Below are 18,012 nucleotides of genomic sequence, written 5' to 3' on the forward strand. Positions count from 1 at the left end.
CGCGCAACGAAGATCACTTCGGTTGCTGCTGCTGCCACCTCTCCTCACGCGTTTTGACAGCAAGTGTCCTCAGCCATCAAGTGTGATGCATTCATGTTTGCTGTGCGCGCGACACCGTGCTTGTTAATTCAGTTATCAAGCGAATGTTTACATGTTGATACGGCTGATAAAAATGCTATCCTTACTTCGCATGGCTGTCTGCTAATTTGCTATCGCAATCGATGCTTCGCCTTTCAAGTGAAACTGCAACTTTTTTCCCTCATCATCCGTGATGCAGTGGCCGATCCTGGCGAAAACAGCGGCGATTTGTTGCACTCCGATCCGAGATAACAGCAGCAGGTCTTCGACTGGGTGATACATATGACTGCATGACTGCATGGATGTACTAATGCGATGCCACCAGAATTTTATCTTGTCATGATACCCACCTTGTTAGAATTCATTGTGCATCTAGACGTCGGCGTGCCGCTGCTATGTCTGAAAACGGCATCAATGCGAGAGATGCAACTTGTTGTGAAATAGAAATTATCAGGGCAATGCCTGCATTACTAACTTGCACTTTGTTCATTCAAACCGGTGACGACGAGTCAAAAATTGAGCAAATTTGTTTTTTACCGCATCATAACATATCTCTGCTGCAAAAAAAAAAAGGAATTTTCATTTATTCTTTTTTTCTTCAAGGAAAAAGAACGTTATAAGAAAGGTTACTTAGGCAAAGGGTCATTAATATTCAGAACAAGTGATTTCACTTGTGTCTAGTCGGGAATGTGCGTTACGACATCTGCTGATTGGTTGACAGCTTAAGGGAACTCGGCAAAAGTCGGTCATAGAGATTTTTTTTCTTTTTTTTTAGGTAAAGCATACTGCAAATACAATCTCATTCAGAACAAGGGGAAGAAGGTTAACATATCTATAAAGTGTCATGTGTGTCAGTGCTGGCTTAGCAATTCTAGAAACACACTCAGCATGCAAGCCTTCAGATATGTAGTCATTTTATTTTTAATATATCGGCTGAAAAACAAAATACTTATAGAACATATCGTATTTTGCTTGCAACACCTCTGCATTCGATTCTCTTGGCCCTTAGCATGAAAAGCCAAGAGTTTCAATGAGTTTAGCAGAGAAGGATGTAGCAAAACGTTTCTTTTTTTTCATTTCCATGGTGGCAGCGCTACAACGCCGCCGCCTAGAAGCGACTACCGCACCACCGCTGGTCAAAACCGACATGGCGCACACCTCTACCCTTTGGCCCAACTTCGCATGCGCTGTCGACAGCAGGCAGTATCTTTGTTCTGCTAAAATATTCAAGAGTGCCTAACCAAAAAGGTGGTGATAATGACGCCTATACTGCAAGACGGCACAACAGGTGAGAAAGAGCAGAACGGTATGTGCATGCAAAAATAAATGACAACAAAGTGCATACGCACGATCAGCGGCATTTATTGTAACTTTTGCTCAGCCACTGTCATCCCCCTCCCCCTTTCTTCTTTGCACTGACTCAAAGGTCACATGAATCGCAACCACCACAAGGCAGACTTTAATCAGGTGGTGACGGGTGCGCTGAGGGCATTCGCTGACGTCATGCATGCACCCGTACACCACGTGTAGAGCAAAAACGCTGACACCAACGAAGAAACGCTAGACGTGTACTCGCATCGCGTATCACACTTACAAGGAACACTTAAAACGAGATTCTGACAGGCTGCCCATTTATTACAAAGGTCAGCAGGCCAGCTTTTAACTTTTGTATCGGTCTGCCATATACTAGGGTCATTCTCAATGTTGCCTGCTAAATAACTGTTGAGATGCAGAAGCCACACTCCGTCTGAGCATATAATTTTTACAAAGATAGACATTTTCTAAAAGTAACAACCTAGCTGGTTTTGGATGCTTTTCATGAGGTCTAAAAGCATAATCACATTGCAAGTAAAATTTCCAGAAGCAGCTTTTAGTAATTGCGGCAAGAAACAATGCCTGGCATCGTGATGCCAAGCATCTGAACCTGGACCTATCAACATATGCCTGGCATCACAGTTACTAACAACTTGCTCCTGTAAATTATGGTGAGGCTGAAATGACCTTTGGAAATGCAAAAAAAAAAGGCATTGCAGCTGAATACAGTTATTAAGCACATCGGCATGGTTCCTGTATACAAGTGTAAAAATGTGATAAGGGCAGTCTCAGCCGAATGTCAATGAGGTGTTCCTGTTAAATGCGACACGCACTACACAACACACAGACACACAAGGTATAAGCACAGGTAGACAGTTGTACGACCACCACGTCCGGTACACCGGGGGCAAGGGAAAGCAGAAATGACCGACTCAGGCTGTACAGTTGAAAGACTTGCATTTTCATATCCCTCCCCTACACTAGGCCATCCATCTCTCACGTCCTCATCCTATGCCTGTGCCGCAAAACGGGTGAAGCAATATAATGTAACAAAGCGGCTGCCATCACAGTACAAGCACACACATACATACATTGTTCAACAAGGACCAAGAAAAAGGAGGTTATCACCGGGATGACAAGATAGGAAGCTGGCATACTTGAAAATTATTTCATTGGGAAAATAAACAAGAGTTGGAGGCGCGGAACCCAACACATCGGCTCCACCAGCCATCTCGAAAATTCAAAGAAACCCAGATAACCAGCCCGTACCCTCATCAGCAGATGTCAGCCCCCAGCTTTCCCCCATGTTCTTGCCTCAATTTTACAACAGCTAGCAAACATTGTTTCTACTTGAGGGTGTTCTCGTGTGACTCCACGTTAAACAAGAATGAAATGGAATTGTTTCAACAAGTGATGCACAATTGTGGTTCGAAAACTGCAGGGGGATCTGTTACATTTGCAAGCGACGATACATGTAGTCTTCTTCAAAAACTTCGAACTCACTTTATGGATGATCGGAATGTCTGTTGTTAGGTGTTGCTTTGAAGATCCAGAGAGAGAAAAACACAAATATTACTCAGCTTTCGTGAGCCTCTGGCCTGAATCAGGAGCCAAGTGTCTGATAGAGAAGGGTTTTCTGGAATTTGATCTCCATGTACAAGTTACACATGGTAGACTAGAAAATTTCGAGAAAATTTAGAGGCTGAAACACTTCCCTTCTGCCTCTGCCATGCGCGAAACAGGAGCGTAGTTGAACGTTCCCATGGCATATCCAAATGGCAGAATGGCTTCGAAACTCCACGCAAAGAGTATCTCGCAAGAGCACCACATGTTCAGATATGTCCACCTTCCTACTCAATTCGCGAGTACAGCATAATGCGAACACAAGTTTCTCTCTGACAGTTAACCTGGGTGCTCCAGAGGGAAAAGCATGCATGTGCTGAACACAAAGTTTATCAATAAACCGAGCCAACGTGTAGCTGCACCCGACGGTCACAGCAAGTGTTTCCTGCAATGTTGAAACAGCCATAGCTAGCACATGTGCTGGGTAGCTCAGCAATCTGGGGAATTCTAGGCACCATACAACACATGCGCAGATTCCAATAGAGATGTCCATGCCATAAGTGCAGCTGTTGAGCCAAGACGCCTCCATTTGGTGGGTTCCAAGCTTAACTTTCACTGCCTGCACTGAAATACCGATACATGGATGTTTTCCAGCTGCCACAGCAAATTATTACTGCAGCACAGAATTCAACAGATGTCAGTAGGATACCAAACCAATTTCCAGCAAGAAGCAGTTAATTGGTTTAGATAACCAGGTTTTCGAACAATGGATGTCGGCTGAAAATTTCTTGCCTCGGTTGTATTGCACAGCTCTCAAGCAATGCCATGTGGACTTTTTCACATGACTACCTTCACTGCTTCCAATTGGCAGCAACACTATTAGGCAGGGGTGTCTGCACTAACAGCCTAAAGTGGCATTTCATCTTAAGAGTTATTCTGTGCGGCAACGCAAGCGAATAAAAAGCAGCACCCATGCTGTTCAATTCAGGTCATTTGTAGGGAGTTAGGAAGTTTCCGCAAATCGCGAGGAAAGCCCGTAACAGAATAACGGGTCTGCAGTGTATGGGAAGGACATCTTCCACATGAGCTCCATTAGCACTGCCAGTGTTGTTGCACCTTGTACAGAAAACTTGCACATTGCAAGCTTTCTATAAGACTGAATGTGGTCGAGCCACCAGAGGGCGCCACTGTTGTGAGCTGCTACTGCCACTCTCAGCGGGCAAAATTAGTCGAGGTAAATCATCTATTGCAGCAGATGAAGGTGCACTTGAAAGGTGATGAAAAGATATTGAGCTCCTTTCGAATTCAGTCTGATAACGAACTTCACAAGACAGCCAACAGATCGAACCAACACATGGAGCATTAGATTCAAAGTTTGTAAGTTTTGGGGCACCACGGAGAACATATTTCACTCCCACATTGCTTGGACACCTAACATTCCATTTTTCCAAAGGAAGAACATGCACTGTGTACGATACATTGTGATGTTGCCACAATAAATGTATGTGTGCCACATTTCTATTTTCGAAGGTTAGTTTCCATGTTCGTTGTGTGTCACTCACAGTTTACAGATTAATGAGAAAGCTCCTGCTGCCAAACAGCCAAGTCTGAAGTAGCATTCAGCATTGCTGTTTCCCAACCTCTTCCCGGTTTCATATGAACTGATGCACGTAACACGCAGATATACTTTTGCAAATGCAAAACCAGATGTCTCACTCACTGTTTAAACAGATAATGCTCAGCAACGACTGGCACATGAACTTTTCAGGCAGTCAACCACACCATGAGGAACACTGCTAAGTTCTTTCCATAAGCTCTACGGCACTGTTAGAATGCGTCCCAAGACAGAGGCTCGGTTAAGGACATTATTTAAAGGGCCACTGTCTTAGGGCAGAAACTTCAGCACGGCCTGTGCTTGAGACCCCTGCATTGTACTGGCATGTTCGTATCGGATGCTATGCAACACAGAAACACATTTTGCAACCTATTTCCACACTGCGTCCTTATGATCCCCCTGCATGTAATGGACGATCTTACGAACTCTCACTGCGCAGAACAAAGAAGGCAGAAAGCACAGTTGCCAAGTATGCTGACAGTCTTTATACAAAACCCTTGCAGCAGAACATGGCTTGACAAAAGTTGCAAGCAACTGTCACTGCTGCCAGCACAGAGAATTTATAATGGAAACAGACAAAACAAGACCTGAGCTGAGGCAACACGCTGAAATCTAATTCAACACTGTAACAGTGACAACTAAACAAACCAAACTTTAAAAAATACACCACAAAGCTAGCCACAAGACTAAGCCTGCCAATTCACGGTGCATTATAGCTAAGAGACGCAAGAGCTTTGGGATCCTTGTGGCACAATTGCCAACACAAGCCTTAGTAGTAGGCATAAGTAAAACGACAGAATAAATCATTAAGACACGTGCACACAGGGCAACTGACATTAAAAAACATTTGTAAAAACACCAGGGCAAAAGTTTATGTTCCAAGTGCAACACTCGCAAAAAGCATAAAAAAATAGGCTGGCGGGGGGGTGTTGACGTGTAAAATGAACAATACATTAGAGGAGTGGGTACACACACAATATCTACAAGAAAACAAAATGACAAGGGGCAGCTCTGGGCAATAAATAACACACCACACAAAAAACGAGACGACCACATTCAGCGATCGGTAGATTTGAGACCAGACATTGCGCATGCATTCTTTGGGAGACAGGCTCGAGCAATCAAAACAGCTATCGCGTAAGAAAACGCGGTGCGTGCTGTTGCGGTTCCCAAGTTCACCTAGTTAGTCAAAATAAAAGCGACCACAAATATCTTGCGCTTTAGGCCTCGGCAGTGAGACAAAGGCAGAGGGTGCAACAAGTTACTATGCAACCATCTCATGCATGCCATTGAAAAATTAAAACTTGCACAACATTTGCGATAACGCAAGTCCCAAAACCAGGCACATGAAGTGCAAAAGTACATTTGCCCACTTTAAATTGAACTTAGTTTTTTTTTTTTACAAAAGAGATAAAAAGAATAAGTGTCACGATGAAACAAGTTTTTGGCTGCATTCAAAAGCCTAAAAAAGTGCCAACACCCAGAAGCGTAATACCAAAGTACAAAACAATACTTGTCTCCTTCCAGGCTACATTTAAAATAACAACATTCCAAAAGGAAATACTAAATAAGTACTCTGTGCAAACAAAGCCTAATAAACACGACAATTCACCGGCCAAGAGAAACAAGGTGTAATGACATTCCGCACAATAGCCAACACTGCACGTTCGAGAATCTGAGCGACCTATCCCCACAGCAGCTGAAGCAATACTTGAAAGGCAAGAAGTTTTCGAGAGGGAATGCACCGAGTAACAATGCTTGCTTCAACAATTGTTCCCAGTGGTGCTGCACACACCCCGTGTATCCATATTCTTGCCACATGCTGTAGCTTCCTTGCATGGAACTAAAACACAGATTCAGAGAAAATGTCACCTTTAAAAGAGCAGTTTAAGCCAACGGTACAGTTATCAAGAGCACTACCTCAAGATGTGCTCACACAATGGACCAAATTGCAATATGGACAGCAGAGCATTTCATCACACATCTTTCTTGACTGCTTTCACCTTATATGAGCCAACAGATCCACGGTAAAATTGCAGTAAAATCGCACCTTAAGATCCTTTGCAGAAGAACTTAGAAACTTAGCTCTCAATGTGACAGTAAGTCTTGCCTGTTCCAATATCTGCTTTTCTTCATCGTATAAATGCTTTCACCAGGCAAACTGTTTGTGTGCTTGAGGTTGTGCGACCAATCCTTATGCTGTTCGGTCCACTGAGGGAATCCAACTTTCCCTCTGACAGACCCTGCTCTGATCAAGCAACACTAGCATGAAATCTGTTCATTGCATTGCCAGATCAAGTCGTGCAAAGCTGCACGGGACAGAGAGTGTGGCACTGCCGAGGACAGCGCTGGGCATGTGGGAACGAGATTTCTGAAACTAACGACAAATCGCTGCCACAGTGAGACGAGCAGGTCTTGGGATATGTTACTCCTTCACCACCTTCAACAGGATAGCCCCAAAATAAGATTATCGAAGTTGCATTGCAATCTATTGGAGGAGTTTAGCCAGTGGCTGTTGAAAACCCTTTCTGTACTTATTAACAGAGCAACAGCATAAAAGCACAGATTCACACAGTACAGAACTTGGCCATCTGCCCCGCAACATTCACCTGCTGCAACAATCCACACACAAAGCAATTCCTGGGTTCTGCTAGAAGTGTCTTATGCATCCACTTCTCTTAAATCTGAAAATCGATACCATCACTACATTACAACTTGCCCAAAGAGGGCCTGTGAATATTCACTTTAATGATTGCATTGCATGATGCCTGCACGAAAATTTAATGAGGCACGCCAATGTGTACCAACCCCATTTTAAGAGGATCGTCCAGCAACGTCGGGGGAAATAAAAAAAGCTGCCGACATCCATAATGAAAAGACATGCACAAGCACAGGAAGCGTTTCACACACTCACACCTGCTACAGCGCAACTAAAGCAGACGGCGAATGCAAACTCCGACTTTGCAAGCAGATGGCTGCACAGCGGTGACCAGAATGTCCTAGTGATTGACCAAACATAAAGCTCTCGTCTGTCTACACCGCTCAAACTGGCAGCAACATGCCTGACTTGAATGGCACCACTGAAGAACTTATTAGGATTGCCTGGCTTTCTATCAACATGGCTAAAACATTCACACATTGAGGTACTGGACTCACTCGCAATGCAGAATGCTCAACAAGCACAACACAGCAACTTGGTGAACCACCTATACAGAGCTTGCCCCCAAAGATGCGGCAGCCGCTGATGCTCAGATTGTCGACCTCTCTCACATCACACTGACAGATGGCATGCTGATGTCGCAGCAGCCGCCGTGTCACACTTCACTATGAGCAACGAGGCACTCAATAACGGGACGTGGATGCACGGCATCCACCATTGAAAGACTTCAGTTTCATGTATTGACTGTTCCGAAACCCCATTACGCATTCTTTTGCGGTATTCTCTAGCACTTCTGCTCCACAAAATAGCTCTGAACCATACTGCAAGGTTGCTATCACACACCAGTTCGGTGCAGGGTGTGGTCCTCTTCGTGCGAGCCACCAACGCCGATGTTTCTGACCTTCCGCTCCATCCCAAAAAGCATGGCACTGTCTGCAAAATTCCATTACCCTTCCATCCATGACATCAGCAGTCTTATGTGGTGCTCAATCACTTGTGTCCCTATTAGATGTTCACCGGTGACGTGCGACTCACACTGACAACACCACACATTCCATCGACCGGATTTGTTGAGCTACTGCTGTTTGAGGACCATTATGTTCAATGCCTTAATGTGGGAAGTTGGCTGCACCTTTGCACAAGAGTGGAGTTGTGGAGTGACCACCCCGAAACATAACACGCGGAATAATTTAGCCTAAAACTGCAATGTCTAACGATTTCCTTTAGACAAGCAGAAAAAGAGGTTACAGCCTTATTTAATGATGTTTTGTTTCATAAAGCTCAGTTTCCTTTTTTTGAACCTAGCACAACATCACAGCATTGCTCTAGCTCAACAGGAACACACTACAGAGAAACGGCAGGAGAGAGTGCAATATGGCCTACCCATTTCTTAGAAAATAGACGAGGCACGCTAAATGCAATAGAAAGAGTTCAACGCAAGATGTGTCTGCCGGACAAGACTGACCAAAAGCATTTGACCGCAATTACAGCAAATGTTAGACGTGCACAGTTATGTACTGGAGAGAAACTGTAGTTGGCAGTGGTGACCCAACAAATGCATCTTTTTTTCAACTTGCGCTCAAAGATTTCACAGCACTTGTGGCGGACTCTTACCTGGCAAGAACAATCACCATCCAATTCCCCAGGTGATAATCTCATCACGATGCCTACGAATTACGATCAGCGAAGCTCAGATTATATGCCATGCCAGAGAAAGGACATAACCACAAGGACGGTGATGACAACTGCTGTGCGACAAAAACAAAGCTTGAGAAGCTCAAGTGTTCCAACGTGTGGTATCCAGAATTAGAGTTGCTTTCAAGTTTTTTTTTCAAGCGTCACTCCTCACTGAAGAGCCAGATAGGTCCTCAAACAAGATCTAAATTTCCTCAAAGATACCTCATTCCAAGAAGCACATACCGCGTGTTCAAGTGCACCTCTCAGATTCACTGGGCAGCTGTCTGTACGAGCACATCAATGACCCTGAGACATGACCGCAGTTCGAGCATGGTTGCCGTACGGAAGTACAATGTGCACTGAATAAATGGTTACAAACAACAACACACTTCTTTTACTGCATTTAACCTAGATGCAAGATCCACAGACTAATAAACTGTGCCTACAGAGCGTATCATTAATCCTCTAGCATCAGCCACATTTTATCTGTATGTAAAAATAAGCTTTGAAGAAAGCCACAAATAAAATAGGATAGCCACCACATTACTGCATACAGCACATGATCGATAAATTCGACTGCTTTTGAAAAGCACAAGCGCAAGTGTGAAAACTTAAAAAATACAAGAAATTATGCTTAAAATTCTACCTTAATTACAACACTGCACAGGCAAGTATAACATAGCAGCCTTGCAGCTTGAGCTCTTAGTTACTAGCTTCTTTGCATTACTATATTTGTTCTTAACAACGTCCACGCAACTGAGAAGCTTATTCACAATAGGTTACTCACAAAAACTGAGTAACGATACTGCTATAACTGCTTCAAGAAAATTGCAGAAAAGAAAAAAAAAGAAAGACGGCCTGACGCCTCTTGAAAGCACGGGACGAGAAAAGTCCTGCTATGTTCTCAGGGAGCCTATTCTTGAGAAGACCAAGGACTTGGAGAAACAAGTGCTCAAGGAAGAAATAATCTATCACTTTTCATACCAACGAGCGCACACCAGCAGTACACGGAACGAAAGAACACCGCAATAGCCCGAGCACAAACACAAAGAACTCTCCAATGGGCTAGACACACCAGTTTCCTAAAGGCTAAGTTTTGTACATGAGGAGCACACATGGCAGGATAAATCTTGTGTACCTCGCCATCAGCTTACGGTCGAGCAGCACACACTTTTTTTTCTCTTCTGGATAAAAGGTACCGAAGCTACTGCTTCTTTAATGCACCCATGAGGTGAAGCTAAACAGCCCGAATATGGGTGGTTGGTAGCTCCATCACCGGTATCACTTACCTCACCTCGTCTTACAAGGAATCCTAGAGGAGATTAACTGAGCAAGCCTCGCACAGACATAATTTCTAGTCACTCGTCCTCTGCCACGCCACAGCACCAGAGCCAAAGCAGCCCCAGATTAGGGCAAAAGATTCGACCAGCCACCTGAGCCGACGCTTTGGTCAGTGCAAAAGCAGTCTGGCACTCACTTGCCGCAAAACCTCTACAATGCCTCAAAATATTTGTGCATCAAACTTCAAGTGATCCATATACCTACACCATTTGTTCTGGGGGGTGGGGGTGTAGAAGGGGGTCTGCAGAAGCCTGCATCGTAGTCTTCCATGCAGGTTTGAGAAGGCAACTCACTGTCATGAGAACATGGATGGTGACACAGAAGGTTTAGGCTGGGCACTGATGACTCGCTGATCAGCCCGCCTCTCCAATTAGGCTTTGGGAGACCAGGTTACACGAAAACTGAGCAGAATAGCTACCATACTTGCACAGACACATGACTGATTTCCTCCACTTCTGAAAAAGGTCTGACAAGAAAGTGACAATCAGCTGGCTTCTAAGACCAGACAGACGCTTCCTATCTCCCATGTAGGCCACCCTGATAAATGAAATCTGAAAGAATTGCCCTGCTTTCTCCATTAAAAGGTGCTAGTTGGTAATAGATACTCTAAAAGCAGCATGCTAAAGCAAAATGCCAACCAAGCCATTCAATGACATCAAAGGAGAAATAAATGGAGGGAGGTAGACGTACCTGTGCTCCAGTGAGCCATTTAACATATGAGCAATGTTCAGCAAAAAATTAAAGCACCAAACTCAGGAGCCACCAGCACTCTTTTAATACAACTGTTGCCTATGGGTTCTAAATGCTGGGTGCCGCCACAGGCTAAAAATGAGGCCCACCTCGCGTCCTGCCTTAACTTCCATCCGAAAGGTGTCGACCGCGGCAGCAGTATTTCTTAATTTGACGTACCGTGCTAATGCTTGCACATCTGTGCTTTCCATCTGTCCTCTTTCCCAAAACTGTGAAATTTCAAGATTTCACACATATTCCTGAACCTCCTGGCTTCACACTCGCAAACTGCCTAGAAGTTTGTGTCATGGGTGGCCACACTTATTATGGTTCGATACAAGAGATTACGATCGTCAGCAGTTGGCCACGGATTCTTCCTGGGCCACGTGCGGAATACCAGCATGCTTCAGAATTTGCTGCAGATACAGCTGGACTCGAGACGCAAGGTTTGTGTCGCATGACATAAAAGCGTTGCATGCTTGGAAAACCTCCCGCAAAGGTTCGCAAAACAAAACTAAAATTTAACTTGAAAACATGGCGGCAAGCTGGAAGGCAGAGCATGCCACATGGCAGTAAGGACATAAAACAAACATAACGAGCTAAAACTTGAGTCTCTGTTCCCGCTTTGGCCTTTTCAAGCACAGCACACACATTTACATTGTTTGCCACGCTCTCATGACCGCACAAAATTTCTGTGTTTTCATTTAAGCTTCCAGGTTACACATCCAGTAGTCGTTACTAAGAAACCAAAAAGCGTGAGTCAAGTTTTTGCCCCGCATGTAAAAAAAAAAATTAAGAATTATTTGTACTAGAGAGCTCAAAATACTGCCATTCATGGCTTTTTTAGGTGAATTTAAAATAGGTCATTAGTTTTTGTGTGACTGCTATATTTTTTTGCGTTATGTCCTACACAACTGCAAACTATAGCGAAGCTTGGAGGCACTCCCTTGCATATAAAATTTTCGCAAAAGGCATTGTGCTGTAGCTTATTTAGTTCGTTGTAGACTGCAAAGTGTCCATATCTATCCAAACAGCATGTACAACTACTGGAACCATGCAAAAGAAAATTAGGACACCTTAATTAATTTTTGTCACAATCCCATGAAATATAATCTTGTACTTTCGCAGCTACTGCCAAGAGATATTGCAATTTCATGTAGATATCGGCATTCTACACATCTTGAAGAGTATGTGTGCCACATTTCATTAGTACAGGACAATTATAAGTGCACAAAGTCATTCTCACGAAATTGCGAAAAAAATTTGATGAAGTTTACTCATCTTTTTTTTTACATAGTTCCAGTAATTATACCTGCAGTTTGGATAGATATCAGCACTTTGCAGTCTACAAAGAGCTAAATAAGCTACAGCATGATGCTTTTCGTGAAAATTTAATACATCAGGAAGTGCCTCTAAAGGTCACTATATTTTGCAGTTGTGTATGGCATAACTAAAAAATATAGCAGCTACACAAGAACTGATGACGTATTTGAAATCTACATAAAAAGAAACTTTATGAATGAAAGTATTTCCAAATCTCTAGTACAAATATAAATTTTTTTTTTTCGAGTAGCATGTTCCCTTGTCAAAGATGTATAGAACCAGTGCCTGTGTTCCTGGATAACAACAAATAATTTTTGACCATGGAGCATTCAAAACCCGACACTAAGCTATCCACACCAGGGTCAAGATTTTGCACCTCTGAACATTTTTCATATGTTTACAGTTGGAATTCCCTGAAACCCTCTGCCTGCCTTTGGCTAGCCTGATGGAATCATCCTATAGTGACAAAGAATTGCAACGGAGGCTCCAGGACGAAAAGACCACGGTACCACGGTATCATTCTTAGCAGGGACCTGGACTCCGAACTTGCTTTGAGTGCTCCCTGCAGCACAAATCTGTCCCACCGGTGACAAATCACAGGGGTTGGGGAGAGTTCCTACACTTTAAGTGGAAGCAAACAATGTAAAACGCCTATGCTAGCATCGGGACGACAGCCTTCTTCCGAGAAGCCGTCTCACTCCGCCCAACGCAGAGGCTTCAGAAAGACCGAGGTGCCCAAGCCACACGGAAAGCCGGGAGCACACACGCTATGCCGGCAACTATGGTTGCAAGAAGCCGCACGGCCGGTTTTAAAACATTCCACGCTTGCACTGTACCGCCACGTCAGCCGAGGCGCCACAGATGTGCGCAAAGTTGTTCCAACGGATCTGGAGCCGCCTCGGTGACAGGCAGGCGGACCAGAATGGGCAGATATGTGTTCTTATGTGCTGTTTTTTTTTTTTCACTGTTGATCTACTCTACTTTTGGAGGCTGCGAGTCGTCTTCCCTAGTCGACAGTTCCCACGGTGGTGAACGGAGTGGAGACGGTAACGGGTGCGACGGTTGTGGTGGTGGTCGGGTGCACAGAAGCCGCATCGCCGAGTGCGTCCAGCAGGCAGAAGGAGGCAGCAAGGAGTGCGATCCCGAGCAGGTCGCCCAGGGCCGTTAGGTAGGGGATGGCTGCATTGTCTGGGTCCACTCGACGGCTCCACATCCAGTACACCATGCAGCGTGCCGTGTACAGCAGCAGTGCCACCTGCAGACATTGCACGGGACTTTGCATTGTACAATGCTGATAACTTTCAGAGTAGAACAACAATGCATTTCATTAGAGACTTGGAAGATGTATTTACCAGAACTGGGGCTAAGCACGGGGTTTCTGCATAACGAATATTACTTCAGTAGTACTCAGATGAAATTCCACAACTGGAACAACAGAACTAATATGATTATTTACTAAGCGAATTAGCCATAACTTGTTCTACATTGAATGTAGTTCTCCCGTTTTCGACTGTGAACACATCAGAATGGTACACATGCTGATAGGATGTTGCACAAAATTTCAGTATAAAAAAATAAATTAATTAATTAATTAAATTTTTTTTCAGAATTTTGTTGAGGCACACGGGACTGAACCTTTTGGTCAAAATGGTGCCCGCACAGCTGGCAATTTGTGTGCACCTCGGATTTTGTGCACACCCTTTCCCTAGCCATCTAGCAGTGGCATGGGGAAATGTGCTGCATGCGAAAATTCACCTATGTGCGTATGTGGCACCGGAGCGCCAAACATAATTGCTTCTCCATTGGAAATTTTTTTTCCCCAAATTTTCCCTGTCAATATGGGTGCAGCCCTTATACGAGTCGATGCAGTGAATTAGTGAAATTTAGCAATTTAGCTAACACTATTCCATAACTTGTTTTGCAAGTACCTTTTACCTCTTAAAGCAATCCAGCTGATGTGACAAAAATGTGATATCTACCACGAGGGATGTTCCCATAAAGTCTGTTTTTCTTGATTTAGATAGCCCTGCATAGTGAAAAACTTAGCTTTTCCAGTAACAGAACAGGTCACGCCTGAAACTGTGACGATGAAGTACAGTAAGCACCATGTTCTGCCTGAAATGTGGATGGCACCTATCCCTGTGCCACAAATGAACCCAACAATCTTTTAAGCCAGCATTGCCGCAGATTAATAGCACATTCTTGTAAGAGCTTTTATGCCAAAATGGTGCAGCTACAGCTTTTGTGGCACATCCTCTTTTATCGAATTACTGCTTTAGATCAAATTTTTCTGCCATTCTGTTCCCTTTGTACAACCATTTGATGCTCTGATGACACTCCAGTTAACTGCTACACATAAGTTCATAATGCACGCATGACTGGATAATACCATGGCAATCTTATTGACTGTGCCACTTTTCCTCTGACAAAGGTAAAACTGCCCATCTTTGTGCCACATAAGTGCACTGTACTGTACATTTAGTGGCCTCGCATATAGCCCTTGTGCATTGCAAGGACAGATGCAAACAGAAAACGGATGAGATCGGCATCAAGTGCCGTCCAGAGACGGCCGTCTACTGCGAGAAGAGAATGTGGGGAGATGATAAGATTACAAAGAGATCACTGCGAGAGGCCGCCATGCTGTAAAGGACATGAAATAGGATGATGATGAAGCAGACTCCTCACCTGAACGAGAGCAGCTGTCATGTAGCAGGCCAGGAACATGGGGGTGATCACAGTGTTGCCAGAGGTCAGGAGCCGAATGGTGTACACGAAGATGAGGTGCCCTGGCAGCACCATCAACATCAGGAGCCGGGCCGTACGAGCATGAGAGTCTGAAAGCGGCCCACAATGATCCCAACATGTAGATAAGAGGAAAAAAAGCAAAAAGTGTGCAATACACAATACTTTTACCTATGATTAGACTGATTAGCGCTTAACCTTCTTTGCGAAAAGCCTGCACATTTACCAGCCAGATGCTGAAGGTCTGCATTTCTGGCATTGCCACTGATTCGCTTGCAACAGACGCACACGGAGACAACACACCGCACACACAGATTTCCCCGGCTGTCATCAGTCGTCACATTAGTATAGTGTGTCAATTGTTATCTAATCTAAAACTCTTACACAGTGGTAATGACTGCTGAGGAGGCAAGCAGCCGTTGAGGCAGATGACAATAGACAGAATTTTAAATGTTTGTTTCATCACTGCTGGTAGCATATGTGTAGTGTTTTCTTTCCCTTTCCTTCACTCAATCTGCAATCTTAACACTACACAAACGGAACAAAATTACAATGATGCCGTATGGTTCGATGACTGTTGTGTTTTTCCTGCTAATTTTTCACCACCAGCATGTGTTCAACTCTTGAAGTACTAACATTCAATAACTACTATGGTACAGGTGCCGTATTTGCATGTAAAAAACAAGACTTCAAATATAACGTGAGGGGGACTTTCCCTTTAAAGAAAAATTAAAAGTACACATTACGATTATAAAGAAAATCAATGCCACAACGAAACTGGAAATGACAGGTAAATGTGAATGCCCAAAGGGCATTTTATTCATTGTCACTGCGAATTGTCATCAAAATATAATGAAGGGCAAGTGCATGCACAATTTAATCGTCACTACTAACGTCTTTGTCACTGCCAGCGACAATGGCATTGCCCTCTACTCCACCAAGGTTATTAGACATACAGCACTTAATATGTGACCACGACGAAATAGAATACGGTTCCATATGTGGTAGCGATTGCTGTGGTTGCCTAGTGGTTTAGCCCACTGCAGCATTAAGCATAAAAAAGAGAGAAAGAAAAAAAAAACATGTAATACAGCTCGGACCGCTTGTAACGTAACCACGTAAAGTGCAGGACCAGATATAATGCAGCCTTTTCTGACTCGTTTATCTTCCCACAGAACTCAAAGTATATGCATAATACTTATAATGCAGCCGCATGAGACGAAATGCCAGTTATACTAAAGTTGATAAAAAATCATGCAGACAAGCCAGGCAGTGAGTGCACTTGATTAAGTGATGAAGTGCATTAATTAACTGATGATGACAGTGATTAAGTGCACTTCTTAATGAGGTCGATCAGACGAGGGGAGAGTGACAAGGCCAATGCAGAGAGGGAGACGTGGAGTGAGCGAACGAACAGGGAAAGGAAAAAAAAAAAGCAGGGGAATCGTGCTGGCTCACTGAGTGCGCAGGAGTTGCCTAGGCAACGGAGAAGCCGTTTCCTCCATCTGCTTGTCAGCGGTGCGCAGTCCACACAGAATGTGTACACACTGTCGCTCTCTGGCTCTTCAGTTGGCGTGCAGAATACAGTCGTCAACTGATATTTTTGCACACAGACGGAGTTGCAAAAAATGGCAGTCATCAGGCAGGCCGGAAAAACTAATTTCAATGTAAAATTAATTCATCGTTTTTTTACCACTCAGTCGAGTGGTAAAAAAGATCAGTCGATCAAAGATCAGTCGAGGCCCCGAGCGCGTGTTGTGCTTGCCCGTCACAATGCGTGTCGCTGCAAAGTGCAAATACCATGCCTGCAACCTTGATATCGCGACGCGGACAGTTTTAACCGTATTCTGCAAATTTATCAGTTTGGAACGTTGTCCGCTTGTGAGATTTTGCCGTTCTCACCAGTATGTGTACATACAAACTCTTGCTAGAGTTAAACCTGGATATAACAAACTTCTATGTAACAAATTCCTGAATTTAATTTAATTTTTTCATTCTCGAAGGCCAGCCCCATAGAAACCTATGTATTTCGGACCTGTAAGTAACAAAGGCATTGTGGCTATTGACATTGTAATAATTGTCTATGCTTATCATTTATTATCATGAGTAGTAGCTCTACCAAAAATTCTGGTAAATAACGCATAACTGTTGTAATTGACAAATAAGGCAAGTGGCCAATCCCAAGAGGAATGCATGCGATCGCAGCGAGCGAGAGCAATCGATTCAATGTGCCATGATGATGATGATGATAGCTGCTAGCTCCCCTAAAGTCAACTCTGCAGCAAGCCATAGAGTTTCCTACAAAATTACTAGAGGGAACTCTGGCGCTGCCGTCGTTGTCCTACCATGGGAATGATGGGAAGTACATGGATTTGTCTGATCTTCATGTTTGTGGATTCAGACGTTCTTGTGGCTTTGTATATTACGCTATATAAACCTTATTGTCGTATATTTCGGCGCAATCTATATTCTTTGAAGTGCAGAAGATGCCGGGAACGCGTACAATTGCTATTAATTGCAACAATTGAGCTTGTCCAGATGGCCAAATCGAAACGCGCCAAGCGTCTCAACGCACTGCCATGCCCGCGATAAATTCATAAGGGCATTTCATTCGCTTGTCGATACGTGCGTCCGTGGCTTAATGGTTTCAATACCAGGCTTCTGTGCTGGAGTCCCTTTGTTCGAATCCTGCCGTCGGGCAATCTTAATGATGTTTATTTAATTATTTATTCCGCAATATACTGTTGAAAATGACGAGTTAACAAAGTCACAATGCCGTTTGAAGCCAAAAGAACGAAGTTTAGGCAAATCCATGTACTTCCTATAATTCCCATGCTGGGACAACCGCTCCCACTGCAGCTCCCATAGACACTAGCGCCAGAGTTCCCTCTAGTAATTCTTGTAGGAAACTCTATGCAGCAAGCAGATCAGCCTCTGTATTTCTCTCTTATGTGTTGTGACAACAGGTGTC

At 43.9% G+C, this 18,012-nt stretch overlaps 1 protein-coding gene across 3 annotated transcripts in view; it reads right to left on the reverse strand.

The window, feature by feature from the left end:
* Positions 1 to 1,420: 1,420 nt before the first annotated feature.
* Positions 1,421 to 18,012, reverse strand: part of LOC135911746 (solute carrier family 41 member 1-like) — a 72,678-nt gene continuing 56,086 nt past the window's right edge. For all 3 annotated transcript variants that reach the window (XM_070538442.1, XM_065444103.2, XM_065444104.2), the window contains exons 12-13: positions 14,985 to 15,133; positions 1,421 to 13,554 (exon numbers count right to left, since the gene is read on the reverse strand). In XM_070538442.1, the coding sequence (XP_070394543.1) occupies positions 13,306 to 13,554; positions 14,985 to 15,133 (398 nt within the window). In that variant the 3' untranslated portion in view covers positions 1,421 to 13,305. The remainder of the gene's footprint in view (positions 13,555 to 14,984; positions 15,134 to 18,012) is intronic.

The sequence above is a fragment of the Dermacentor albipictus genome, chromosome 5, assembly GCF_038994185.2.
Source record: "Dermacentor albipictus isolate Rhodes 1998 colony chromosome 5, USDA_Dalb.pri_finalv2, whole genome shotgun sequence".
NCBI classification, from domain to species: domain Eukaryota; kingdom Metazoa; phylum Arthropoda; class Arachnida; order Ixodida; family Ixodidae; genus Dermacentor; species Dermacentor albipictus.